This window comes from Ruditapes philippinarum, unplaced genomic scaffold (assembly GCF_026571515.1).
Source record: "Ruditapes philippinarum isolate M1 unplaced genomic scaffold, ASM2657151v2 ctg2948_1_1_1_1, whole genome shotgun sequence".
NCBI classification, from domain to species: domain Eukaryota; kingdom Metazoa; phylum Mollusca; class Bivalvia; order Venerida; family Veneridae; genus Ruditapes; species Ruditapes philippinarum.
The window spans coordinates 102073-128150 of NW_026865442.1; the positions used below are offsets into that span (position 1 = coordinate 102073).

The 26078-nt window shown below is 32.7% G+C and overlaps 1 protein-coding gene across 1 annotated transcript; it reads right to left on the reverse strand.

The window, feature by feature from the left end:
• Positions 1-230: 230 nt before the first annotated feature.
• Positions 231-7693, reverse strand: LOC132729034 (uncharacterized). Its single transcript, XM_060714770.1, has 2 exons — positions 7577-7693; positions 231-2231 (listed from the first exon to the last, which is right to left on the reverse strand). Exon 2 carries the CDS (start codon positions 2215-2217, stop codon positions 394-396), a length of 1824 nt encoding a protein of 607 aa, XP_060570753.1. The 5' UTR covers positions 2218-2231; positions 7577-7693; the 3' UTR covers positions 231-393.
• Between the last annotated feature and the right edge of the window lie 18385 nt (positions 7694-26078).

The window sequence follows — 26078 nt, forward strand, 5'->3', positions numbered from 1 at the left end:
CTTTTTGTGGAACAAATCTTGCATTTTCTTACTAAATGATCTGCTTAAAACAACAGATGGATGTGAGAAATATTTCAATTCTACGACATTTTACGATAAAGAGACTTCTTTATTTACGATAAAGAGACTTCTTTATTGCAATTATAATCCAACAAATTGTATTTTGTTGCCAAAATATTGTGAATGTCAAATTTAATTAAATTAAACGCAAAGCACATCTATCATAATGTTTATTTTTATTTTATATGCCATAATATATTTAATCCGAACTGTGGCAAGTATATCTATGATTTTGTGTTTCTATAAAGAAAAACGCAACCAACAAAACAAAAGTCATAAAAGATACATTTTAAATAAATCAGCGAACGATACTATTAAAGTGCATACACCTAATTAGACAAACTTTTTAATTAATTCAGCAAGATCGTCCTCAAGACGACAGTAACCAAGCAGAAGTTTGACACTCTCTGTGATATGTACTTTCTTTATACCTTTATGCAGGAAAAGTTTTGGCCCGTTTGAAGTACATTCTCTAACCTCTGGAGGAAACTCCATTTTCTGCTCTGCAAGCTTATCTTTAAGACCTTGGTTTTTCTTACACATCGCTTGCACCATGTCCTCAATAGCGCCATCAAACCAAAAGAAAACATTCTTTTCTTTCAAATACTCTTCCCTTTTCGTTGCCAATTCATCTCGTGTTTCCATTTTGATTCTGTTTTTTCTTTTTTCTTTTTCGAGTTGTTTATATAAAATATCCTTATCTAGTAGAATTAAAAAATCAAGACCGAGTTTTTTGGATATATTGTGATAAAATGTCTGATTGTCCCTACCGTTCATACAAACCAATGTATATTCCATAAGGCTCTTCTTCAATCTCTTGTTTGCTTCAACTTTATCATCTTCAAACACTCCTGAGGTCACACTATCGGTTCCAGCCAATATTTGACTCCTTAACTCGCCGAGAAATAAATGTTCTGAAAGACCTTCGTAAAATAAAACTTTGCTTGCAAATAAAATATCTGGTATATTATGTGATGTTAACAAAGCCTTTTTATTCATACTGCCATCTTTTCTATTAGTAAAAAGATCTGTACCAGATACAATTCGAGTTTCTTTGTTAGCTTTCGTGTGTTTGAAGATGAATGTGTCACTTACTGTCCAGGGTGTAATAAATGCTTTCCGATGTGTAGTTAGTATTACTCTTTTTTTGTCTTTCTCTTGATGGATTATTTCAATCATTCTGTCAAGAATTTGTGGGTGCATTCCCCTATCTGGTTCTTCAAGCAAAATAGTTCTGTATTGTTTACTTGATATAAGGATAGAAAATGCTTTTGCTTCTAAGATCCCTTCTGGCGTTTTTAGCAAAGCAAAACCCTTTGGTAAAGAGATCTTACCACCTTCAAGTGTGAAGTCGTAGTTTTCTATCTGCGTTAAGTGTTGGAAATACTCTTTCTCTTTGTCCTTGTCAAAAGTTTCGCCGTTGTCTTCTAAGAAATGTTTTATTATTTCACATCTTTTTTCAGCTTCATTGTAATTTTCCTTTCGCCATGCACTGGTGATTCGGGTACTTTCAGACCACTGTAGCGGGCCAATGGAACGCAACGGGAATGTCAATACAAACTGCTTTGTTAAATCGCACAAGAGTTGTCCTAATTTGTCCGAACACGGTGTTTGGTCTGTGTAGAGATTTCCAAAAATTGAATCGATGCAAGTCTCTATATCGTGCTCTTTGGGCTTAGGATTTAAAACAGCCTTAATAAATGCGCCATCACTACACGTGTAACTGTTAGACACAATCAGCTCTACTTCGCCCTCAGAAACTTCTGATGAAGAAATCAAATCAATAAATATCTGATCATCCTTTGAAAAGGCAAACTTATAAAACCAAAATAAACTACTTTGATTTAAAAGCTCATTTCCAATTTTAGGCATGGCACCTTTTTTAGGCATGGCAACGATACCGAATATAACATTTTTTTCATCCTGTAAACCAGCAGTTTCAGCTGTACAAATGAAATAAGACATTGTTTTCGTATCAAATATCGAAGACATTGATGTACTCAGCTTTAATTTCAAACAACGTCGGATACCCTCTAAAACGGAACTTTTCCCAGACCCATTTTCACCGATGAGAATGAAAGGCCCATCACTTGAAAAGTCCATCACCTGATATTTTTCAAACTTCACAAAATTCTTAAAAAGAACAGACCGCAACATTGTTATTCTTCAATCTGTAAAACAAAAGCAAAAAGTAAAAAAAAAGTTTTAATTATCCGGAAAATGAAACCATCAAACATAATAATCTAATAATAAGTTTACAAGTTTACTCAGTGTAAACTTGTAAAAGCTGAAAAAAGATCCTCTTTTGTAGTCTTCCAAATCCGCCGGCTAAGAATAGATACACTGTTTATCTCAGCCTTTACGTCCTGCAATAATAGTGTTCAATGATTTTTACTATATACCTCGATTAATTCATATTTCAGACAACAAAAATATATTAACTTGCTGGCAAGTAGAATCGGACAGCTCACTATCAATGCGAACGAAGAAACTACTTGTATTCGGGGCTCATTGCCGATATACTAGGTCCTTAAGCTTGCAAATTGCCATGCCATGCCAAGCAATAGGCGTATATAAACACAGGTTTATGCAAGCATAAGATAATACATTCAATCCATTGTTACTCTCATGTGATTAATTATTCCGCACATGGAAATCAGAACATTGTTAGTGATTTTTGATACATTTTCGAGAACTATATAGTAAGTGCAGCGCAGAAAATCAAAGTTTTATAGTTTTGATCTATTTTGCTCTAGGTAAGTTCTATTACTAAAAAGTGTGCAGCAAATTTATATTCAGTTTCGGGCTCACATGAATAATATTTGAAGTGAAATTAATTTTGATTGTCATTTCAGAGAAGTTGTGTAGGTCGGTCTGAGGATGACCTTCGATCATTTAACAACGAACTAGCTTACCTAAAGACAATTCCTGTGTAGTTTACATACTTCTTTTTAATTTAAAGAAGTTTTTTTAATGACTCAGTCTTTTAAACTGCATATATACTTAAGGATAATGAAAATGCACGCCCGCACTTTATGCATCTTATTACATGAAAACAAAACACTAATGACTCTATTAGATATATATCATAACTTTAATACAAAACGCAAACTTAACAACTAAAAATAATTCAAAATATTTAAAATCAAATATACACCAGTTAATCGAAGAACCTCGGGTGAAAATCCAAAAAGCACACTTTGTCATCACAGTAATGCAAACGTAACAAAGGCAAAAACCAAAATGAAAATCCAAAACAAAGTCACTCATAAATGTCTATTCGTAATGTCACCGTCGTCCTCCATCAGCGACTCTTACAGATGTACATCGTCGCCTCGTAGACCTTACAGTGCAGATACATGTAGTCGCCTGTGGAATCTGACGATATTCGGTCTGAAGTGCAGTGCGAAAATGCTGGTGAAGCAGAGAAATTGTAGACCGATGGACACCAAAACGGTTGGCGCTTTGTTTGTAAGATAGACCAGACTGAATCTGTCCTAAATCTGCCCAGCGGTTATTTCTTTGTAGAACCATTGCATACAATTTGCTAGCAAGTCTTCAGTTTTGTTTGAAATTTAGCACCTTTTATAGAGGAAAAGTGTGTATATGCAATTTCCATGTGAGCTTTTACGATTTCTAAAACTGACCATTGGCATAGTTTAATATTCATTTTCATAAAGGTTTTAATTGCTCATTTGTGTCTAACATTTCTAGAAAGGTTTGAAAAACAAGTTAATAATTAACAGTTTAAAAAAAATTTTATTTCATAAGGTAACCATGAATTGGTTCAATCTGTTTTCTGTTGTGATCTTATCACAATTAGCCAAAAGTGTTACTTTTGATTTTTTCGGGTACTATCTTTATTATGCAATAATTTCATTAAAATGCAATCATTTTTATAACTTTGGTATCTAAATTACCGGAATGCATTCGGTTTTATGAAACTGAAAAAATATTTAAAAGAAATATATTTTCCTTGTTAAAATGCAATTATCCCGGCCGTGCGTTTTCATTGTCCGTAAGTATAAAACCATGGTATGAGAATAAAGGATCGTTGGCCCAAGATATATAACTACTCGTGCGCTAAAATGATAGATTTTGAATCACAAAAGTGGCAGACAAAGGAATTTAAAATTCCAAAGTTAGTAACTGAACTATAGTCTAGCGTAAGAAACGAAGGGTGTAAAGGACAAAATGGAAAGTAGTCATAAGTTATAGTTACCATGCGAGGAATAGGTCTGCATAGTATTTACAGACCGGGGTGCCGATTTGAAGACCGAGAGAGCGTAGCGATCGAGGATTTTAAAAGGCCACCGGGTCTGTTAATACTATGCATACCTATTCCGAGGGCGGAAATTATCTTACCTACATTCTCTTTTGATTTTCTATCCATACACCAGTTTTTAACTCAGTATTTATTAATATTATTCACAAGAAACATATTACTTATGTACTTAATCATGTTTAGAAAGCATTCCTTAGTCATGCAAAGATACCATCCGCTATGCTCTTGTAATTCATTCGTTCACAAATCAGGTGTAATTTGAATATTCTTGTGTTTCTCGTGGGGTTTCATTAAGTAATAAGGTCAGGTAATGTACTTGTTGAGTTGAGTCACAGAAAATAAAAACAGAAGTTGTCAAGTAGGCAAACGTAAGATCATTTATTGATATGTGAAAACATAACATTTTATTAATATATACAAATATTCATATCATATGTTTGATAACACCGCATGTAAGCACGCGGTCTAGAATAGAAGCGCAAGAACAGGCGAGTACTGGTATACGAAATCCAAATTGTAATGTAAAAAAACTGAAGAAAAAATAAAGAATTAAACGGTCTTATACTTAAAATGAACTATACTGTCACTGAAGGAAAGAAAGATCCAGAAGTTGACTTTGATTCGATATGCACAAATCGTCGTATATATCCCATAATGCAGAATTGTTCAAATAATGCAGGATTTTGCAAAATCAGACATAATACCGAAAACTTATATCTTATGAAGCTATATAGTTCGGAAAATGTGTTAATTATACCGGAAAGCAAACTATAAAGAAAGGCTAAATGTGCGTTATTGTACTCATTAATATCGGCGAAACACAAACTTCATCGCCAGAACAGTAGCCAGTTCGTTTTTCTCATAAATTATCTGGAATATATGTTATGAGGGTCCTTACAGCCGTATGGGCTAATTTAATTCTATTGATTTGATGAAATGTACTTTAAAATATATATCGACCATTTTTCCTATTCAAAGTCGTCATTACATCCCCCCATATAAATTTGCCCAATTCAGCGTGTTTCCCCCCCCCCCCAAAAAAAAAAATTCTGCGTTTACGGTGAATATTGTGTAATGCACGAGTTTCTCAACACCACATATTTTCTATTGTATAGAAAACAATAGAACAAAAACAGGTCGGTATATATTTGCAGATCTGTTAAGAGGTCTTCTTCTTCTTCTATAAAATCGGAATAGGGTAAATTATCGATAGCATTCAGGTTGTTTTGTCGCCACGTATATGCCCATTTTCTCTGATCTTATATCACTCAAATTAGCTCTTCAGTCGTCAGTCAAAACAAATTAGAACATCATAGTTTATCATTTGTCTACATCTATGTCAGCCTATATCTCTATGGATTTTTTTTATGATTTTCAAAACATCGTCAATGATTTAGTTAATTAGTAAAATTTAGCATCAGTTTCAATGTATTTTAGTAATTTGAATCAGGGGATTAACCTTTTAATACTAACATTTTTTGTGTAAGTATTAATTGTCAACACGTGAAAAAGTTACAAAGTCAGGCAAATAAAGGCTAATGATAACGATATTGCCTGTAGAACTTAAACTAAATTTCAACATATTATATACTTTCTTATATATATTTGTTGATATTCTGAAGTGAATTTGCTACCATTTAACGAAAATGAGACTTGATAAGATATAGACATGCATGTCTTATAAGCAAATTGCGGGTAAATTCACTAACTACAACTTGCATCTTTAATGATTTATACCTGAAGGGTAGCAAATTGTAGTTGTGAAACTGACAGCTTACTTGGCCGAGAAAGAAATTTGAAAGTCCCTCGTGCATCCGTTTTGAGTTTTCTATAGATTTAAACAAGTTCTTATAGATATATAATGATTTTATCTTTCAAAAGAAATATTGATATTTGAAATGACGCACACAAACATGCACCACGCATACTTAGTCTATATATTAATCATTCACATGTTTCCTTACAGACGATGTTGTTGGTATTTACTTGTACATGATATAATACAGATCATTGCGCGAAACATGTATATGAAAACACAATTACAGTTATAAAGTACGTTCAAACGCTAAATTTATTAAGTACATTTTCTGAGTTAATTTTACAAAACATGCATGAAAAGGCTATGCGGCCTTCATTTTGTAAACGGATCACTACAACATGATATTTAGGGATTGTATTGAATGATTTTAATCTCAAGAAAAGAGTGTTTATCAAGTTGTTGAAAATGAATTTCATAAGGTCGCTGACAGTTAACAGCAATGGTTTCTATTTTTTCCCGGGTGACGGTGTCGAGATTTTTTAAAAGGGGTTAAAAATTATGAAAATTGATAATCGTTAAACTATAGTAAGTTAACCTGATACGCTGTATAATTAAAATACGTTTAGGTCCTTATCCGAGTGTTCACAAGCAGAATAGCAGACCAAACTAGTCAGCTCATTTTTCGAGAAACTGCTTCCTTTAATTATGTATGGCAAGATTGAGGCGCTATGGTCACAGTAGTTTGCTTGGTAGACAACGCAAAACTGATAATGGTTTACTATAGTGACGTCACAAATCAACTCTGGTCGAATATTCATCTTTATCTTATCGGTTTGTCTGTTTGACACCGGGGGTGCGCACATGGAATCGGCTGCAGTCAAACAATAGTAGCGTCCAAACACTACCTATATCCACATCAATTTGTTTCAAGCAAAAATTGTTTATATGCCAGATACATTTCAAAGAAGTCTTGAGTACTTTGATTTGATATACGGAATGGAGTTTAGAAAGTAATTTATTAGACTCACTATAATAAAAGTATTTTTCCTGGTGGTATATTAATGGAGGAAGGAGTAAGAATATATTTTGAATTTAAATATATATATTAGGTATATAGACAGTTCTTACAAATTCAATGGTTTCAAGTTTAACGAAGAAACATCCAGTGAAAGAAATCTATAGTATATAACTACGTATAAAACCAACTGCGATTTTATCTTTGACAAATTATAATAACGAGCATGAAACGTGATACGTTTTTATATATACATGTGTAATTGTAGATAATCCAACCAATGATTTTATTTATTTTTAGACAAACATAATGTATGCTTTCCTTTTTCCAAAATGGTCTTTTCCAAAAAGTTTATTTTTGTCTTATGATTTTTTAGATATATAAATAAAATAAAATAAATGCATGCTTTAATAATTATTATAAGCTAAAGTTAATAAAATAATTTAAAAATAAATACCCTTTAGTTAATATATATCTCTTCCATAATTATTCCTTAAACAAACCAACAATTTAATAAACGATCAGTAGTAAATTGTTATTAAATATGATCTATATTTGTTAGAGAGATATACAATGTAAATCACAAAAGAACTATAATAAAAAATATTGATTTAATTCAAATCAATACTGTTTTAAATTTGCGTTATTATGTAAGCAAAATATGCATGCAAATATGTAAACCGAATAGATCTGATTATTATATTGGTAAATGCAGGCCTTGTAGAATTTTACATTCAGTCGGGTTATTTTTATCTCCTTCATTGTATAGACACCATTGTATATATGTATAACTTCTCACTCTATGAAATCTGAAGACTGCAGGTAGTCGTCTCGTCTGCTGGCATCGAATTAACCTTTGTGTTTGATTTTAAGAGTTTTTTGTTAATTTTTTTCTTTATAATAGATATAGCAGCTGCTTTATTCTGCATTGTTAAGATTCCATTGCAACCTAATACAGTGAAAATTGATTATGACTGTCAACTATATTTTCAACAATGGTCTTTTTATATATATATTGACACTAAAACTTAAATTTAAGATCAGTATAATTATATTCAATCTAACATATACTTGTTAATATTCTATAACCGATTTGCAATTGTACAAAAAGAGTAGTGTAGTCAATATATCATTTAATTATGTACAAAAAATGCATCTACGCGTCGTCGACGAGGTTCAGGAACGCAAGTATTTCCAACCACCAAACAATGCTTTAGGGCAAGTAACCGTACATGCAAAAATAATAAGTAGTAAGCAAATTCATGTGCCATTCACTAGCACATGCTAAAATACAACTAACAGTTATGAATTGTAAATACATAAAAACAACATCAACAATGATTATACTGAAAGCAATAAGAATAAAAGTTTGACGCACATTTTTATAAAAAAAAAAAGAAAAAAAAAGAAACAAGCAAACTAAACGTCTATGACCCGTTAGATGTACATTGTTCTATAATGTTTGTAACGTTTTATTTAGTGAACAAGTTTCATGAGCTGTGTATCTTTGGAGACCTAAACATGATAAGATGAAGTGTACATGATTTGAAGCTTGTACACAAACATGGACATTCTGGACAAATGATGATAATTAATTAACTACATTCTCTGCAAATGACCACTTAAATTCATCACAAGTGGAATGTTAACAGGCTGTTCTTGACATAGATAAATGTATTTAGAAATATTCAAACGGGAAAATAGTGTGTGGGTCTTAATTTAGCAGTATGATTAAAACTTAAAGTTTCATTTTAAAAACAAGAGTTTGTAAAAGCGCACATATATTATCTAATACTGATTGATCATGTGCATGTGAAAATGACGATAAAATTTTACGTAAAATTTTGCCATCGGTTCGTTCTAAGTTACAGACTGTAATCACTGTCTATTTTAACTACATGTAGTTCCCTTACAAATGACGGCACACACAACCTACAAGAAACATGTAAATGAAAACACAATAACGGCTAAAAGTGCACCGAAAAGCTTTTATTTTTATTACACATTTTAACATACATGTATACTACTGTAAAAGCATGTATGATATGTGTCCTGAAAGATGAGGCTGATGAACATGTTCACGATACTTTAGGCATTGGTTCGTATTGATGTATAGTAAAAATGAACAGATGTATGTAGTAAATTTGACATTTAACTCAGTGTTCTTTTCTCGTAGATCAGTCTCATCGGACAGTAATTTTAAACGTTTATTGCAGTTAAATATTTACAATAACTAATTTGACTTGTTTTCAATTAGCTGAATAAATGAAAGTTAGAAATCTAGTTTCTTCAAATTGAAACTTAAGTGTCACGTATTGTGTGCGAATTCAATGTAGAACTAAAGAATAGATTTGCTGTCCTATGCATATAGATCTTCAATAACTACATCTTACTTAGTAGTAATACGTAAAAATTTAAGAAGTAATAAAAATACCTTAATAAAACTTAGGCAATTTAAAAATTCTTTGCATGTTTAGAGGGTTATATATTATTTGTATCCAAAAAGTATGTTTTGTTTACTACTCTCATTTTGCCAAGCACCATAAGTTAATCTTTATATTATCACAAGTATAAACAGATTTCTTTCTATCTTTTTTGAAAATTCTGATTAAGCAATGTATTAAGTCCCCTGACACGAATCCGTGTTGTCTATCCGTTACAACTTATCTAGGTAGCATGGACACTCTGCACCCTAATATTTCAATATTTTGATGCGTGTACAATCACATGTCTTTTGTTATACGGCGACATTACCGGCTTATTGTCATTCAGTGACTTATATTTCTTACATCTGTAACTTCGATATGGAAAATGTTAACTTTAGTCGGCATTTGAGAGAAGCAGGGTTATCACAAGAGCCTGGGTATATACCGGCTACATGGTACGCTGGAGGTCGGCAAAGAGTCACAACATCAGCTCAGGATCGGTTTTTGGTCGTTCAGGCACGTTGTACAAGTTTTTTGCCAGCAACTTCTCTTCTTAATGACCTTGCTAATGCTGCTCGGGTCCGTGTTTCCACGCAGACTGTGCGTAGAAGGCTACAGGAAGGTAATTTGTGGTCGAGAAGACCTTGCGTACGTATTTCATTAACTAGTCGACATCGCCAGGCCCGTTTGGAATGAGCCATGGCGTAAACACGGTGGACCATGCAACACTGGAAACACGTTCTGTTCACTGATGAGTCCACAGATAGACTTCACAGATAGGCATGATAGGAGAGGACGAGGTGAACGGTTTCAGGCTGAAAATATTGCTGAGGTGGATCAGTAATGGTGTTGGAAGGCATAAGCTGGAATGGACGAACCGACCTGGTTGTTAGACAACCAGCTTAAGTTGTATGCTGGAGCAGTCGGCGATCAGTTCATTCTAATGGACGATAATGCTCACCCCCATAGGACCAGGGTGGTCCAGGACTTCCTTGAGAGGGAGTCTATTGAGTACATGGACTGGTCAGCTCGCTAACCTGACTTAAATCAAATAGAACACATGTGGAATGAGCTGCAGGTTAGACTTTCAGCTCGTCAGATGCAACCCCGAACCATCCAGGAGATTGGAGCTATGCTGGTACAAGAATGGGCAGTCATATCCGTTTGAACGATCAGAAACTTATTAGGGGTATGCGAAGGCGCTGCCAAGCTGTCATTGATAGTCACGGGTCACACACATGGTATTTATTTTAAAACTGTGAAAAAAAAGAACAATTTCACAAATTTGCAAAACACGCTGCATGTTCTGAAATCTTCAAAGAGTTGGGGGTGTCATGCTCTTCTCTAGCACAAAATTAGTGTAAAAATAATTTATAGCGTTAAATTCGTACTTCAGCTAAATTGATAAAACAGTAAATCAACATTTAAACCTTTCACACGGCATAAATAAAATTATCCCAAAAATATTCACACACAATCATATGGTGCTTAGCACAATTTGAGTAGTTCATGTTATTGAACCTAGTTTTGTTACTTAACACCTGGCAAAAGCTGTTGAAAATTGATAAAAGTAAAATTTCAAATAAAATGTGATAAGTGAACCTGATTCCTTGTGTGATTGAAATACGTTACGGTCATTATTGAAGCACAAGCAGAATAGCAGACAAAACAAGTCAGCTCATTTTTCAAGATATTCCTTTCTTTTTTATAATAACAAGGTTCGTGTGCTTTGGTCACAGTAGTTCGGCTAAAACTGACTTAGACTATAAAGATGTTACGAATCTTAACTGTGGTTAAACCGTCACCTTATGCGCGATTTGTCTTGTTCCAACGGCTTTTCGATCACTGTATATGCACGCATTGCATCGACTACAGTCAAACAATAGTTACCACCCGAACCCTGTCTATATCGACATTATTTTGCTTCAAGCAAATTTATTTATATACAACAAGTAATTAATTTCAAATGAGTTTTTGGTTCGTTTCATTTGATAAAAACTACAAATATCTGAAGAATGCAGTTTTTAAAGTAATTTACTAGACAAACTATATACAGCTTTATCTGGTGGTATATTAATGAGGGAGGGGGTAAGAATCTGCCATGTTAATATTATGGTTATATGATTTACTAGACAAACTATAAACAGCTTTATCTGGTGGTATATTAATGAGGGAGGGGGTAAGAATGTGCCATGTTAATATTTTGGATATACGAATAGTACTTACAATGGTTCCAGAATTAATGAGAAAAGAAATCAAAACTTATTTACAAATAACGCATATTGAATTACAGTTGATAAGTTGATATTACGTGTAACACAAATTACAATTTTATCAATTTATCTTTCCAACTTATGATAACGGGCATAAAGCGTGATATATTCATGTGTAATTATAAATAATATAATCATTAATTTTTAGTATACAAAATGTATAATTATCTTTTTCAAGATTGATCGGGCTGACAAGTTAGTAAGGTGCACTTTCGATAACTCGGGTTTTGTTGCATTTTTCTTATGATTCCTAAAATAAATAAATAAATAAATAAATAAATAAATGATTAAATTATCTAAAACAATTAAGTAAATAAATCATTATAATAAATGAATAAGTAAAATAAGTAAATAGTTAAAGATAAGTTAAATAATTTATTTATTTTGATATTATAACTGATTTATGTATTTTCTTCCATATTTCTTCAACTACTTGATAGCGGATCAAAATTAATAAGTGTTATCTTAATATTTTAAAGACAAATTTAATACCAAATCACAAACAAGAACTGTTATCAGATATATTGATTTAGATTAAAAAATGTTCGAAATTGTGCGTTATTGAGTAACAAAGTATACAATCAACCATGTCAACCAAATCGATGTGACTATTGATCAATGCATATCTTTTGGGTATTTTACGTACTTCAGTCGCTTTTTTCTCGTTTTGTATGTAAACACCACTTTTTACTCCATTAAAACTGCAGAATGTCATCTCGTCTGCGTTTTTGTGTTTGTTTTAGATGTGTTTGTTATATCCTTCTTTGCGAGGTATAACAGCTGCTTTATTTTGTTTGCTGCATTGTTCAGAGTCCATCGTCTATGGTTTATCAACTGATACTGATTACATTTAATATCAACAAAAGATTAAAGGCTGATGTTCACAGTCTTCTTTATGTTTAAATAATATTGCACGTTAATCACTTTTTATTAAATGATTGTGACATTGTAAATCTATATACACGGCTGTTATTAATTTATGTCGTTAATTTTACTTTAGTTTTATTTAATGATAAAAATGCAAAAGGGGTACTACATTAAAATACGTTTAAACAATTTCTTAAGATATTGCCGTGTATAAATGTGTGTTTCCAACATGACATTTGTCTTACAGCTCGGTAGATATAAGAACTTGGCCATATATCCTCCTAATAATCTTTATTACTATTTATATTATTGGTTAGATGTGAGACTCCTTTGGCTAAAGGATGCCTGGGTTCCACGTTTATGTCTCTCTTTTCCGATTAAAATTGATACACTTGTGCCATTCAAATAAGCTCTACACTAAATTTGAATAATTATTTATTATCAGTCGTCTTAAGCAAGGTTAGGTTAATCTTTGGAGTCATTATCTCTTGGCATACATCTTATTATTTTCAAAACATCTATAATACAGGTTAACTGCATTCGTGGTCGAGGGGTTAGAGTCGATGACTTTTTATCTAGTTACCTCTCTGACGTGGGTTCGATCCTCGGAAGATGCTTTGGTAGTTTAGCGCGGAGGAAGGTAGTCTAGTACTGGTGTAACTCTCCAGGGACGATGATAAGGAAACTACCCGCCTATATGACTGAAATACTGTTGGGAAAAGGCGTAAATTAAACAAACAAAAAATAATACAGTTAAAGGGCCATTTTGGCATAAAAATGTTTTATTTAACTTAGATAAGCAGTGTAGTAATTATCACTCAACTGTGTATCGAGAATGCATCTGCGCATCGTTGAAGGGGACCAATAACCTAAGCATTCCAACCATAAATCATTGCTCTAGGTAAGTCAACGTACATGCAAGAATAATTTAGTTTAAATACAACTTACTGTTATTAATTGTAAAAAATAAAAACAACAATGATAAAATAGAAAACAATAATAAAAACATTTGACGGACATGCACATTTTAATAAAAAAATTTAAAAAATAAGAAAAAAGAAACAAGCAAACAAACAATGACTGCTTATTCACAATGATAGAAGTACAGTACATAGTTCTATACTATTTGTAACGTTTTCATTAGTGGACCAGTTCACCGTTGGGTGCCAACTGTCACCGGGTTAGGAAAATTAGCAGCCTGATTGGGACTTAAACCCAGAACATTTAGGAAACTATTCCGCGACTCTACCGATTGCACTGCCCGGCCGCTTACAAATTGAATTAAACAAATTTATTGAAATCTCAACAAAACATAATTATAATGATAACAGTAGTACCAATGCTTATTTGGATGAAGGCATGATACATGTACATTGCATTTTATATAATATAAACATGTATTTTTCAATACCTTAACTTCCTTTATTACATGATCTAAATGAAGCTGCAATCTCATTGGTTCAAACAGTAGTCAACAGAACTGTTTTATAAAATTATATTCACTGGGTGTAGTATAACATTCACTAGCTGAATTGGATTTCCCAGTCTAAAAATAGATTGAGACTCATATTCAATGACCAAACATCGTTATCTGTTAATTACACGTGTAAATTAAAAAATAATTGTTGAGTTTTGTTCTTTATGGCATATTTCTCGATTAAAATATCATTACTTTACTATTTTACTTAAAGGCTACAGCGCAATGATGAGTATAAACTTGAATTACTTTTATATGCGCTCCGTTCGAGCAGTCGTTGCGCGCCTAACACGTGCGTTTTTTTCCCGGGCTTCAACATGGCAAAATTTGTACATGTATATAAGGTTGTACTTTTTGTGATTTGTTTTTAATTAAAAGCCGATTCATATAATAAAAAATTATTGACTAGTGAGCCATTGAATAGAATGTGATATTCACCGGCAGAAAGTCATATTGACCTCATCTGCCGGTGAATATCACATCATATTAAATGGCTTACAAGTCAATAATTGTATAATATTACATGTATAAACACAGGCTTTTATATAATGATATAAGGACACTTAAAGATATACTATGCTCATCCTTGAGTAAACTGTTTTAGTTACAGAGATTTATTGATATCTATGAAATTCTTACTTCATGTATCTAATTTGAACAACAGAATGAATAAACTATGTCTTGCGTTCCCTATAACAGGTCAAGTAAAGTTTGGACTTTTCTTTAAAAAAAATGCCAATATATATTCATATTGTCACCACCTATAGTATCAGAGACATAGATAACAGAGATTAGCAGCTCCTATATACTCCATTGAAATATCACTCATGCCTATCAAAAAGTGAAATATTAGGCATTTTGTAGCAAATAAAACTTAATGGATGTACATTTGATTTTTTAATACTATATTCCATTTGAAAGGTAAATCTTTTATCTATTCCTGCATGAAAAAAAATTGGTAACTTTCATATGCATTAGAAAAACATGGCAGAACATATCCACTGAGCCAGTTTTTTGTCATATGAATAGTTTTGTAACAAAAATTATTAAGTAGTTCTCTTTAAAAATTGATGTAACATTTATTTAAATGGGAGCTGTAAATATTTTTAACTGCAGCCATAGACAAATGCATAAGCTTTCAGAAAATGTATTATTTAACTGATTTTGATATCTGGTTTAATAAGTTTTACTCGCTACAAGTTTTAAGTTTAAAAGGCACGCATGGTATTTTAACTGGCTGGGAAGTTGCATATCTCTGTTATCTAGGTCTCTGATAGTATGTAGATCTTTAAACATAACAAATGTACTTTGTGTGAAGTCAACACATGGTTATATACAGAGAGTGTGTAAGATTATCAATATTTTCTTATATCAAGTTTTAGCATAGTATATTATTTAACGTTAACACAATTGGCGGGATAATATATTGGACTAAATCAAGATTCAAGAACACATAAAATCAACATTTGTACTCTTAATTTTATCGCATAAATTACAAAAATTGAGAGAAAAAAGCTAGTTTACACATAACTATTATTATAAAACTTTAGTGTTTCGACGAACTAATGTTCAATCGACTTATGCAATTTCGTTTCAGTTTCTAATTGACACTATAACTTATTGTTAAATTTGTATTATCACCCCAAAATTGCTAAAATTAGATTCACTAAATTTAGATTACTGCCAAAATCGAGCATTTTGCCCTAAAGCAAAAATAACGTGACATACGGCAGTTATGACAAAAAATAAAACCAATTTTGCAAGGTTAACCTTTTGTTTTCGTTTCTTTCAATGTATTTACATTTCCAAAAGCTTTAGTGCAAGTATATATGTTTTGTTTGTTTGTTTGTTTGTTTGTTTCATTTTACGCCTTTTCCCAACAGTATTTCAGTCAGATAAGTGGGTAGTTTCCTAACCATCGTTCCTGGAGAGTCGCACCAGTACTAGACAATCTTCCTCCGTGCTAAACTACCAAAGAATCTCCCGCGGATCGAACCCACGCCAGGGAAGTAAGTGGATTAGATGTCATCGACTCTAACCCCTCAACCACGGAGGCGGTCAAGTAGATATGTAATCAACAGTCTAGCTGAAGTTTCATACTCTTTGTGATGTTACGACATGTTATACTTTTATCAAGGAAAAGTTTGCCTCTGCCTCTTTGGCATTGTCGTCAATAGCTTTTTATTCTACCAGATATGTTGTAATCTTTGTGTTGTTTGTATACATGTTTAAAACATGTTCTCCATGCCCTCCTTTTAATGTAATATTCGTTTGGCAAGTATCTACATCGAAAAGGCATAAGTGATCTTGTCAGAGTTTAACAGATATTTCATGAAATTGATAGTTCATGATAGAATTCAATTTGGTCCTCACAATTCATCTGGATAAAAGACTGTTCTTCAACTTGTTGCTTGCAGCCTAATCTCCATTGAAATTGAAAAAATGTGTTTTGATAATGCATTTACGATTTAGGATCTGACTTTTAAGTTCTCCGGGAAAATTTCCACGAATCACTTTCATAAAATAAAACTTTCATTGCAAGGAAAATGTCCGAAGAATGTTGTGATGTAAACAATCTCATGTTCTTCATACTGACAACTTTCCCTTCGTCAGGGTTGGATTTGCCGGATAAAATCGGTTGTTTTCCTCGCTGCGCCTGAAGATAAAGAATCAGGTATTGTCCAAGGAGTTATCATTCCCTTCTGGTGTGAAGTGAGTATAACCATTTGTTGTTGTTTACCTTTTTTCATTATCGTAACAATTCTTTTTACGAATTATGGATGCATTTTTCTTCTTAGTTCTTGAAGCAAAGTGGTCTTGTTTGATTGAAGAAGAATAGACATTTTTCAATTCAATAGAATTCTTCTCCGCCTAAAATTCCTTATGGCGTTTTTATCAAAGCAAATCTGCCCCTTCCTGAACGGCTCTCTTTAAAAATATTGTGTTACTTAACTATGGTGGCTGATTTGTACCATTCGTGTTTTACGCCCGCGACCCCGCCAAGCGAAGGGAGCGGGGTTAAGTTTTATTTATTAAAATTCACCCTGCACCCTCGCTAATCATCGTGTTTTCGTACTATTTTTTATTCTTGTTCCGAGCCGCCGCGGGGCGACGTCTTATTTATTAAACTTCGTCTGCGCCCTTACTTATTAGCATGTTTTCGTTCCGCGACCCCGCCATTTTAACTTGTTAATTCTTGACTATTCGCTTGGCGAGGTCGCGGGCGAAAACACGAATGACACAAATCAGCCACCATACTTAACTTAAATAGGTTTCTTTTTTGCATTTGTCAAATTTGTCTGAGTGGTTCTAATGATACTTTATTATTAAAGCCTCATCTTAGTTTTCATTTCGATGTGCAATGTTGTGACATTTACTTTCAGGCCATTGATTGCGACGGGAATGTAAAAAGAAACCGTAAATTAAAATACATTCTTTTTATTCAACCGATTTAAATAGTGTTTACATGTGCATTTTGTATAACCGCAATACTTAAAAAATCCTTTACTTTACTTTATTTACTTTAAAATTTGTGCACCTAATCGATGTGACCTTCGACAAAGAACAATACTTTGTGAAATATAAGTCTTATTATGCATGAAACTTAGCATAGGTATCCGAAAACGAAATATGATATTTGGATCCACTTATTCATTTTTGTCTACACATAAAAAAGATGGTCGCCGTTTTCGAAAAAAATATATGACATTGTATAAGAACATCAGCTTTTAATTTTTTACCATAAAATGAGAGCACAGTTTAGAGCAAAACGTGTATTCAATTTAAACATGGTCAATCCTCTATTCTTCATAGACAAGAGTGGAAAGTGATGATAATATAAAATAATTATGACAAAAATCCTCTATTCTTCACAGACAAGAGTCAGGGGCGTAGCTAGCGTAACTCCCTTACGCACGTGCGTAACATTGATACAGGAAAATAAAAATTCAAATATACTAAAAACGGTGAGAAAAGTAAAGGGTATGGGTGAGGGTGATATTGGAAGGTTTAGAGGCATGATTCGGAATTTCCAATATTTCTTAAATAAAATATATACTCATTATATTAGATTTTCGAATTATTCGTTTAATAATTTCCAAAGCCTTACAACAATTATGACTATATAATAGAGTGAATAGGCTTTGCATTCATAAATAAGCACTATCAATTAATGCTTTGTCTACGTAAAGAGAGTTAATCCATGTATGCGTCGGAGGAGCATATAGCGGTAGTTCCCCTTAGAAAGTTACATAGCGCGCATATTTTTATAATGGCGAGCGATAAATGTTGTGACCCTCCTTACGGAGATGTTTTCTTTAAGCAGTCACTAGACGCTAACGAAAAGACCCAACTTCTAAACGCAAAGTGGGACTCTGTTCATCATTACGCATTTCCGAGCAAGTAAGGGGCTTCCTTTTAACCTTTTGTGATTGATTAACTAGATAAGAGCTAGGTCTAGAATCTAGTTGTTTGTATTTACTTTGTTTTTGATCTATCTCTGTTTTAATTTAAAAAAATATGTCGATAACGCATGGTTGCGTTATTTAATAAGTAAGCAGGGCGTATTCTGTGCACCGTGTTTTTTATTCAGTGGTAAAGATGACAACTCTAAACAAAAATCACTCGCAAAATACTCGTGAAATAAAATAAAGAAGCAAAGTTTTATCAACGTTTTCAAAATTCGTTATTCTCAAAATGTTTCTACACACGTTAGATTTAACGACAGTTTTTTTCAACCCACTGGAACAGCCTTTAAAGAACGTTTCTATTGGAAACTCTGAGGCGAAAACAAATTTAACCACCAAACATAAAGTCCAACTTTATAGTAATAATTATATCTTTCTTGACGTGTTAGAATGGAAATAGATATTAAAATTATTCGTGCTTTATTGTATAATGCACGTTTTTCGTTCAAATGCTTTGTAACTAATCACTCAGGCCTATCGGCCTTCGTGATTATATTACTATCCATTTGAACTCAAATCGTGCATTATTCTATTTCCTAAATAAATAATAAAAATGTAAAAAATAATTTACTGTTATATAGGTGCATAAAATATATTCGTGTATTAAACTTACATGAATTTAATATTCTATTTATCACATACCAAAAAAAAAGACCGTTTGAAGTGAAAAAGAACCATTTTTCATCGACTCGCCTAAAGTACTGTATAACGCTAACTTTTAACGGGTCTTAACGCTATGTTTATACGAGAAAAAATGACGTCACGTTAAAAAAATGGGCACGGCCGGGCAATACCATTTCTTAAGTAGATGATAATGAATGAGTGTAAGTTCAATACTGAATTAATTGAACAAGTTGAATAAAATCATGTTCTCTTGCGAGCAAAATATTGTTTTATACAAATACTGAAATTATTTTTATTGAACGAGTTGAAAAAAAAATTATATTATGCAGTCTCGGGAGCAAAATATTATTTTATTCAACTCGTTCAATAAATTCAGTAATGAACTTATACGAATATATACGAATATTTACTGCTTATACACAGTGGAACCAATTAAATTGCATAGAATTAGATGATATATGCTTATTATGGTTGAATGAATATGCTATATATTAGGTTGAGAACTGAACAATTGCAACACTTTTCCGTGTGATATACAGCATATTCGCTCAAAACAAATAAGTTTTCTTGTTTTATGTTTAATAAGTAAATGACAGTCACTTCCAACCGATTCATTGTGGCGCTAGAAACAGAACCACGTGCGAAGATGATATCATGCAGACGTTTGACTGCTACGCGAACATTGAGCAAAGATAACGGTCATGACTGCGTTGTAACTGATAACATCTTAGTTTTTAGTTCGTAACGATACGTAAATTGAGAAACAAAAATCTAAAATAAGAAGAGAAGAAAAGACATTAATTTCTTTAAATTTAAAAATGATACTAATGAAAACACAGCTGCAATTACACAGTTCAGTTTTATAATTACTCTTGTAGCTATTGAACATGTACTGTTAGGGAGTGTGCAGCTATCAAAGCTTCCCCAGTCAACAACATGTGATCTAATCCAAGCTGCCACCGAAGCAGAAGTTATCAAAACGCAGGTAACGGCTGACAGAAATGATCCGTTGGTGTGGGATGCCTTATATGAGAAGGCAGTCAGCATGGCAGATTCTGTTGATGTCCAGCCTTCGTTGCTGCGTGGGGGTAGACAGAAAAATCGCCCTAATGCACCCGCTCAAACTCCATCAGGGTACTGGCGGATCAACATGTATCTGCCATTTGTGGATCACCTTGTCTCCGAGATAGAAAATCGCCTTCTTCAGAATAACGAGAGATACGTTATTCTGTTTCTTCCTTGCCAGACAGGGTAGTCAACTTGGAGCGTCAACGGATGGATGAAATTTATTCTATCGTACGGTTTTTTGTTCTTCTCGAAAACATGTTTCCCGTTACTCTCACTGCTTATACCATTACCAACATATCTTTCCTCATATTTGCTATAAACATTGTACAATATATTCAATGCTAAATTAAATTCATGTTATGTTATGTTATAAGATATTTAATTTAGAATAATGACCCTTGTCTTATAATCAAATTTCCAAAGTTTCATTTAGATTGATTTGATCAAGTTTAAGTCATTGTATTTAATAGGCAGCTCTGATAAATATTCACCATTAAAAGGCGGCACAACTCGTTCAGAATAATGTTTCTTGTCTTACAACTGTTATCATAATTAGTTTATTTGGAAGTATCTCAGTTCCACTGTGTTGAAATCTGTAAGCTTATTGAAACACTTGCGAACTCGTTCATACTTTGAAAACATTATACCCAAAAAGCAAATTCGACAAAAAATTATTTAAAAATGCATAAGTCTTATAGCTTTCAGAATTATGCCTACAGCTTAACATGTTAATTAAGTACTTTTATGTTTCGTGTTGTTACCTTTGGAATTATTAAGAAATAGGCAACAGAAAAATATTTGCACGACGACGACCCGGTGATCGTAATATGTCGCCTTTAACTTCAAAACAGATCAATTTTCCTTATCACAAACATTTAAGTTTGCTTTTACTTTACAGAACTGAAATGCTTGATTAACAAAATGCATGTTGAAGCACCAGTAGAGGTAAAAGGGAGTAAGAAGTAAAATGATAAATGCCACTGTTCATCTGAAAAATGTGAAGATGTGGTGCCATATTTGACCGTTCTGGTTAGTTCTCGTTTAGTCATATACATGAACATCGTTCAATATCAATAAAAACGTTACATCGAAATATATGTGGATACGCCCGCGTTCTACCTTTCACACTTATTTAAATTCAATGTCTTTATTTCCTATATTAGGTAATTGGTTCAATTTTCCCAGCAACTATATCAAATACATATACTGAAATAACGGGTTTTCTGAACAACTTAAACAACTTCATGAAATAGTAAGATAATAATATAAGAAATGGCTATCACCGTGGGGTTAAGTGAGCTCTATTGTATTTCCTGACAACTATAACCTTGACCTATCACCGCGAGTTTAGTTAGTTTTACAGTATTCCTTGAGGCTATTTGAGATCAGAACTATAATACAGAGCTATCATCGAGGATTTACTGGGATCTACTGTATTCCTTTCTTTAGATACGAACTATAAGATAGAGCAATCATCACGGATTTAGTGAGCTCTTTTGTATAGGGCGGATAATCCCTAATTAGGCATAAAATACTGTACATACAACTGTGTTATTTTAGCTTGTATATGTTTTTGTGTTAATTAATGTCTTCTTATCATATAACAAACACTGATAGGGGGCTGTATGAGTAAAGTTCTTTCAGTGGTTAAGGCATTTTATTTTATATATCAAAACATGACATTCTGATCCTGAATGTTCCTTTGTTTCCAAATATATCAATAACAAAGTTGTAGCAAATTTCATAACGTAACACGATGCCTTCGAGCTTTTAAAGTATGTAATCAAATTCATTCAGACAGTATGATGAAACAAGTCATTTGTATCAATATTATTAATATAAGCGCATGAATTACCAAGTTTTACAGAATTCGAATAAGCTTTCATAAGGAAAATAAAAGGTAAAGATAACACTTTAGTTATGTGACATGAAGGTTTTGTGCAAAGTATTAATAAATGGTCAAGATCCTTCTTGAATTGCCCCCACTTGACACTTTAAAACTAGGAGGTTGGTAGTAAACCATAAATCAAATTCAGTCTATAATTAACACAATTTTAACAATTAACAAAATTCAATAATTTGGCCTAAAATGTCCATGTCATTTGAAAGTCAAGGTCGTACCTAAATTGATTACCATGGCAAGTGTATGGTAAGTGTTGGTTTTTTCAAACATCAATCAAATATTTCCATTACTTAAATAAGTTATGGCTAATTTTAGAAAAGAAAATGTAACATAGTTGTCGAAGTCATATAAAGGTTAATGTCAATTTTAGTTTCCAAACAACAGGGCACGGACAGGTTAATCATTAAAATGATAAATAATTTGTAACTGATAAGGAATTCAAAGAAAACAAATAAATGATTGAATAATAGGCCAACAAAGTGAAAGGGCCCAGGGGAAGGGGACAGGAGACACGGGGAAGGGGGGGGGGGCTTTAATCAAAGAAATAAAAGGGAAGATACTAACAGTAGACGAGAAAAGAACAAGGGACACAAGCAAAAGTGTCACTAAAACAGTATGAAACAACATAGACATACACCTAAGGTTACAGAGGGGCGCCGACGCCTTGGAACGATCAGCAGCTTAATAATGACTGCTGGGGAGTTTAAACCGGTTAATGGTGCACCAAACCTCGCTCTTAGCCCCACCATGTTCCTATGAACGAGACAGTAAAAATAAAATGAATCCCCGCCAAGTGAAATTCTAACAGTTGTTAAGGTTACAAAAGGTTAAATAAGTAAAACACCAAAATTATCATGTTGAAACATATAAAAGTAAACCCAATGACCATAACAAAGTACTCAATGTCCTAAAGGAAGACAACAAGAAAATCACCCACAAGGGCCCGACGAAGCAAGGCAGAAGACGAACATTAAGACAATTCAGTCCCAAAGGTTGCTCAACATTACGGTTTTGTGCTAAGTACTAATTTGTTCAATCAAATCCATCTGTTGATAACAAGAGTATGAACTACTTTTAAATAAGCACAATATAACAATTTGACAATGATTATTAAGATCATTTAAAAATGATATGAAAAAATTAATGAATTCCTTTTTTCACAAGGGGCTTTATGAACTGATCATCTCGGCCATAAAATATCTTATGTGCATTAAATTCAATGTCCAACAAATAGTTCGATATAGATGTAAAAGCCTAAACTTTGCAAAGCTTGTGAAAGATAAAGGGCGAAACAACAAATATATAAGTTGTAAAAGGATCGATAGACCTAATTACCTGATTAGAATCTAGAACGTAAGAAAAGCTATTATGCTTATATCTGGCATATTATTAATGCAACTGGATAAACACCTTAGTATACCGTATATACCGTCCGAGACAAGCAAATTCTAGAACCGGTATAATATCTAGCAAAGGTTTATACAAAATAAAAACCAAGGAAAACGTAAATATGTAAACATAAAGTAAAATAGAAAGACTTAGCCCAGTTTTATGGGATGGTGAATAAAAATCAATGTAACTAAGCACTTTTTTAGAATTTGACAATTGCATGACATACTGTTCAGTTGATCAATACAAACAACTACAACATATTTATTTCATACAATGCACACTAGCGAATAAATGTTTTAAAGGGAGACACAGGCAAAATTTTCATTTCTTAGTTTTGAAATTTTCATTCATTATTCTGTAAATGTCCTCAAAATGAATACACTAAACAGTCAAAGGAACAAAACTTTTCTCCATATAAAGAATAAAATGGTGTTTTCCTAACTTGACCCGCGTGGGTCAGGCTAGAGCGCTAAAATTTCACAATAGTTGTCACTCTGTACTCTGGAAACGTTAAAAAACATGTCAAATCAATTACTTAGACTTGTTTCAATCATACAATATCCACAATATTTGTTATTGTAACTTCCAGGGTTTGTTCAAATCGCATGACTTGTTTTTAAACTATTCGGTGATTCTGTTCGCGTCAAAATTTCGTTCAACATATATAGATATATTTAAACTTCAAACCCAAAATATATAGAATTTATACAGAAATTCATGTTGGGACTTTAAGAAATGTCATTTTAGGGTGATTTGAGTACAGAAAATCATTTTTATATTTTTGCCATTATTTTGCCTGAGTATCCCTCTAAATAATCTATTCACTCTCGTCCATTTGCATAATACGAATAAGTAAAAGGAAGGCCCAAAACTAAAAATGAAAAATGTATTATAAATTAAATTATTATCTGTTAGCTACATCACTTCTTATCTCCAAGAAAAAATTCAGATATCTCACCCCAACCCCACCTGTGTACAAGTTGTAAGATTTACAAAACTGACACAGCTGCTTATCATGTGAAGCAGTTGGTCCCTTGAAAATTATAATTATGTTTATTTTATTTTAAAAAATCTTTCATAATTAATCATTAATAGGTATGTGCAATGTGCATGGAAATGGTATGTGAAACAATTTGAAAATGTAAACAAAGCACGGATTCTTGTCCGGTGTAACATTAAATTTTAAGCACCTTGAAATTATAACCTATGGGTCATTTTGAAAATTTAACTAGGGTCAATTTTTCAACTTTGAGAATTGATCCTGCCAACAATTTAATATTAAATTTTGATCAAAAAGTTGTTGAGAACTGATCAGTCGTTAAATTTTGATAGGTAAGTTAAATTTTTTTAAACGAATGTTTGTAGTCGAGAAACGCTTAGAAGAAACAGAATCTCTCACAGGTGTGTGTCACAAAAATGATTTCACAAACATAACTAAGCCGAGTCAAGACCTATTCCTACTGCTTCGGCGAGAAAGGAAAGCTAATATGTATGTTCGATACAAAAGATTAAGACAATAATTTCCAACTGATGGGTCTATGTTGTCGGAGTCCGACATGCCCATCGAGACTTCCTCATAGGCTTTTTGACCAATGATAATGGTCAATTTAGTAATGGTATAATCAACTGTTGAAATTCATAAGAATGTTTGTAGCTAGCCATGGTTTAAGGAAATATTCTCTTAACATAGTGTTTAGAACGAAATATTTTTCTAGGGTGTGTATAATAAATGATCTATGTAACCCTTAATATAATATCCCCCTGCCTAACCGATATTTTTACATTGATGACCCAAAAAAGGTATGCTTTTGGGTCAAAAATTTTTTCATTTTTAATTTATGATTTGTTTTTTTTGCCTACCCTTCTTTTTTCCCCAAATTTATGTCCAAAAAAGGGTCTTATCTCACCCGAAAATATTTTTTTTGACATAAAAGTCTTCGCACATTGCTTTCCCTTTTTCTGTTTGCCCGGGGGGAATAACCGTTACATAACTACACTTCTGCAGCGGTTTTTCCCTTGATAAAGTTTTGTAAAAATAAACACGGCGTTGTTTCTTATCGTTTTTTGGGGGATGGTTTTAAATGGGTGATTTTAAACTTTGATAACTGTAGATGCTTTCAACTAATAATAAAAAGTGCTGCTTTAAGCGAAAAAAATTTAAAACTTTTTTCGCATTTTTTAAATTACTACATAGGTCCATGTACATAGCGCCCTTATCATTTTTTGCCGATGTTTTGGGAAAAATATTTTTTAATTAGCTCCTGTTCAACTTATTAATTAATAAATATTTTTTATCATTTGAAATCTAAAAAGCATACAGAAATTTCTGTTCATACATGATAATTTAGGCATTTTTTGGCATATTTTTTATCCAATGCAATCTATGTTATCATTTTAATGGAGTCACTTTAAAACGCGTGTGTCTTATACAATGAGAGGGGTCGTTTTCCTTAAAAATTGATC

Excerpts from the sequence above, each read along its gene's own strand:
- LOC132729034 (XM_060714770.1), bottom strand. The coding sequence starts at position 2,217 with ATGTTGCGGTCTGTTCTTTTTAAGAATTTTGTGAAGTTTGAAAAATAT.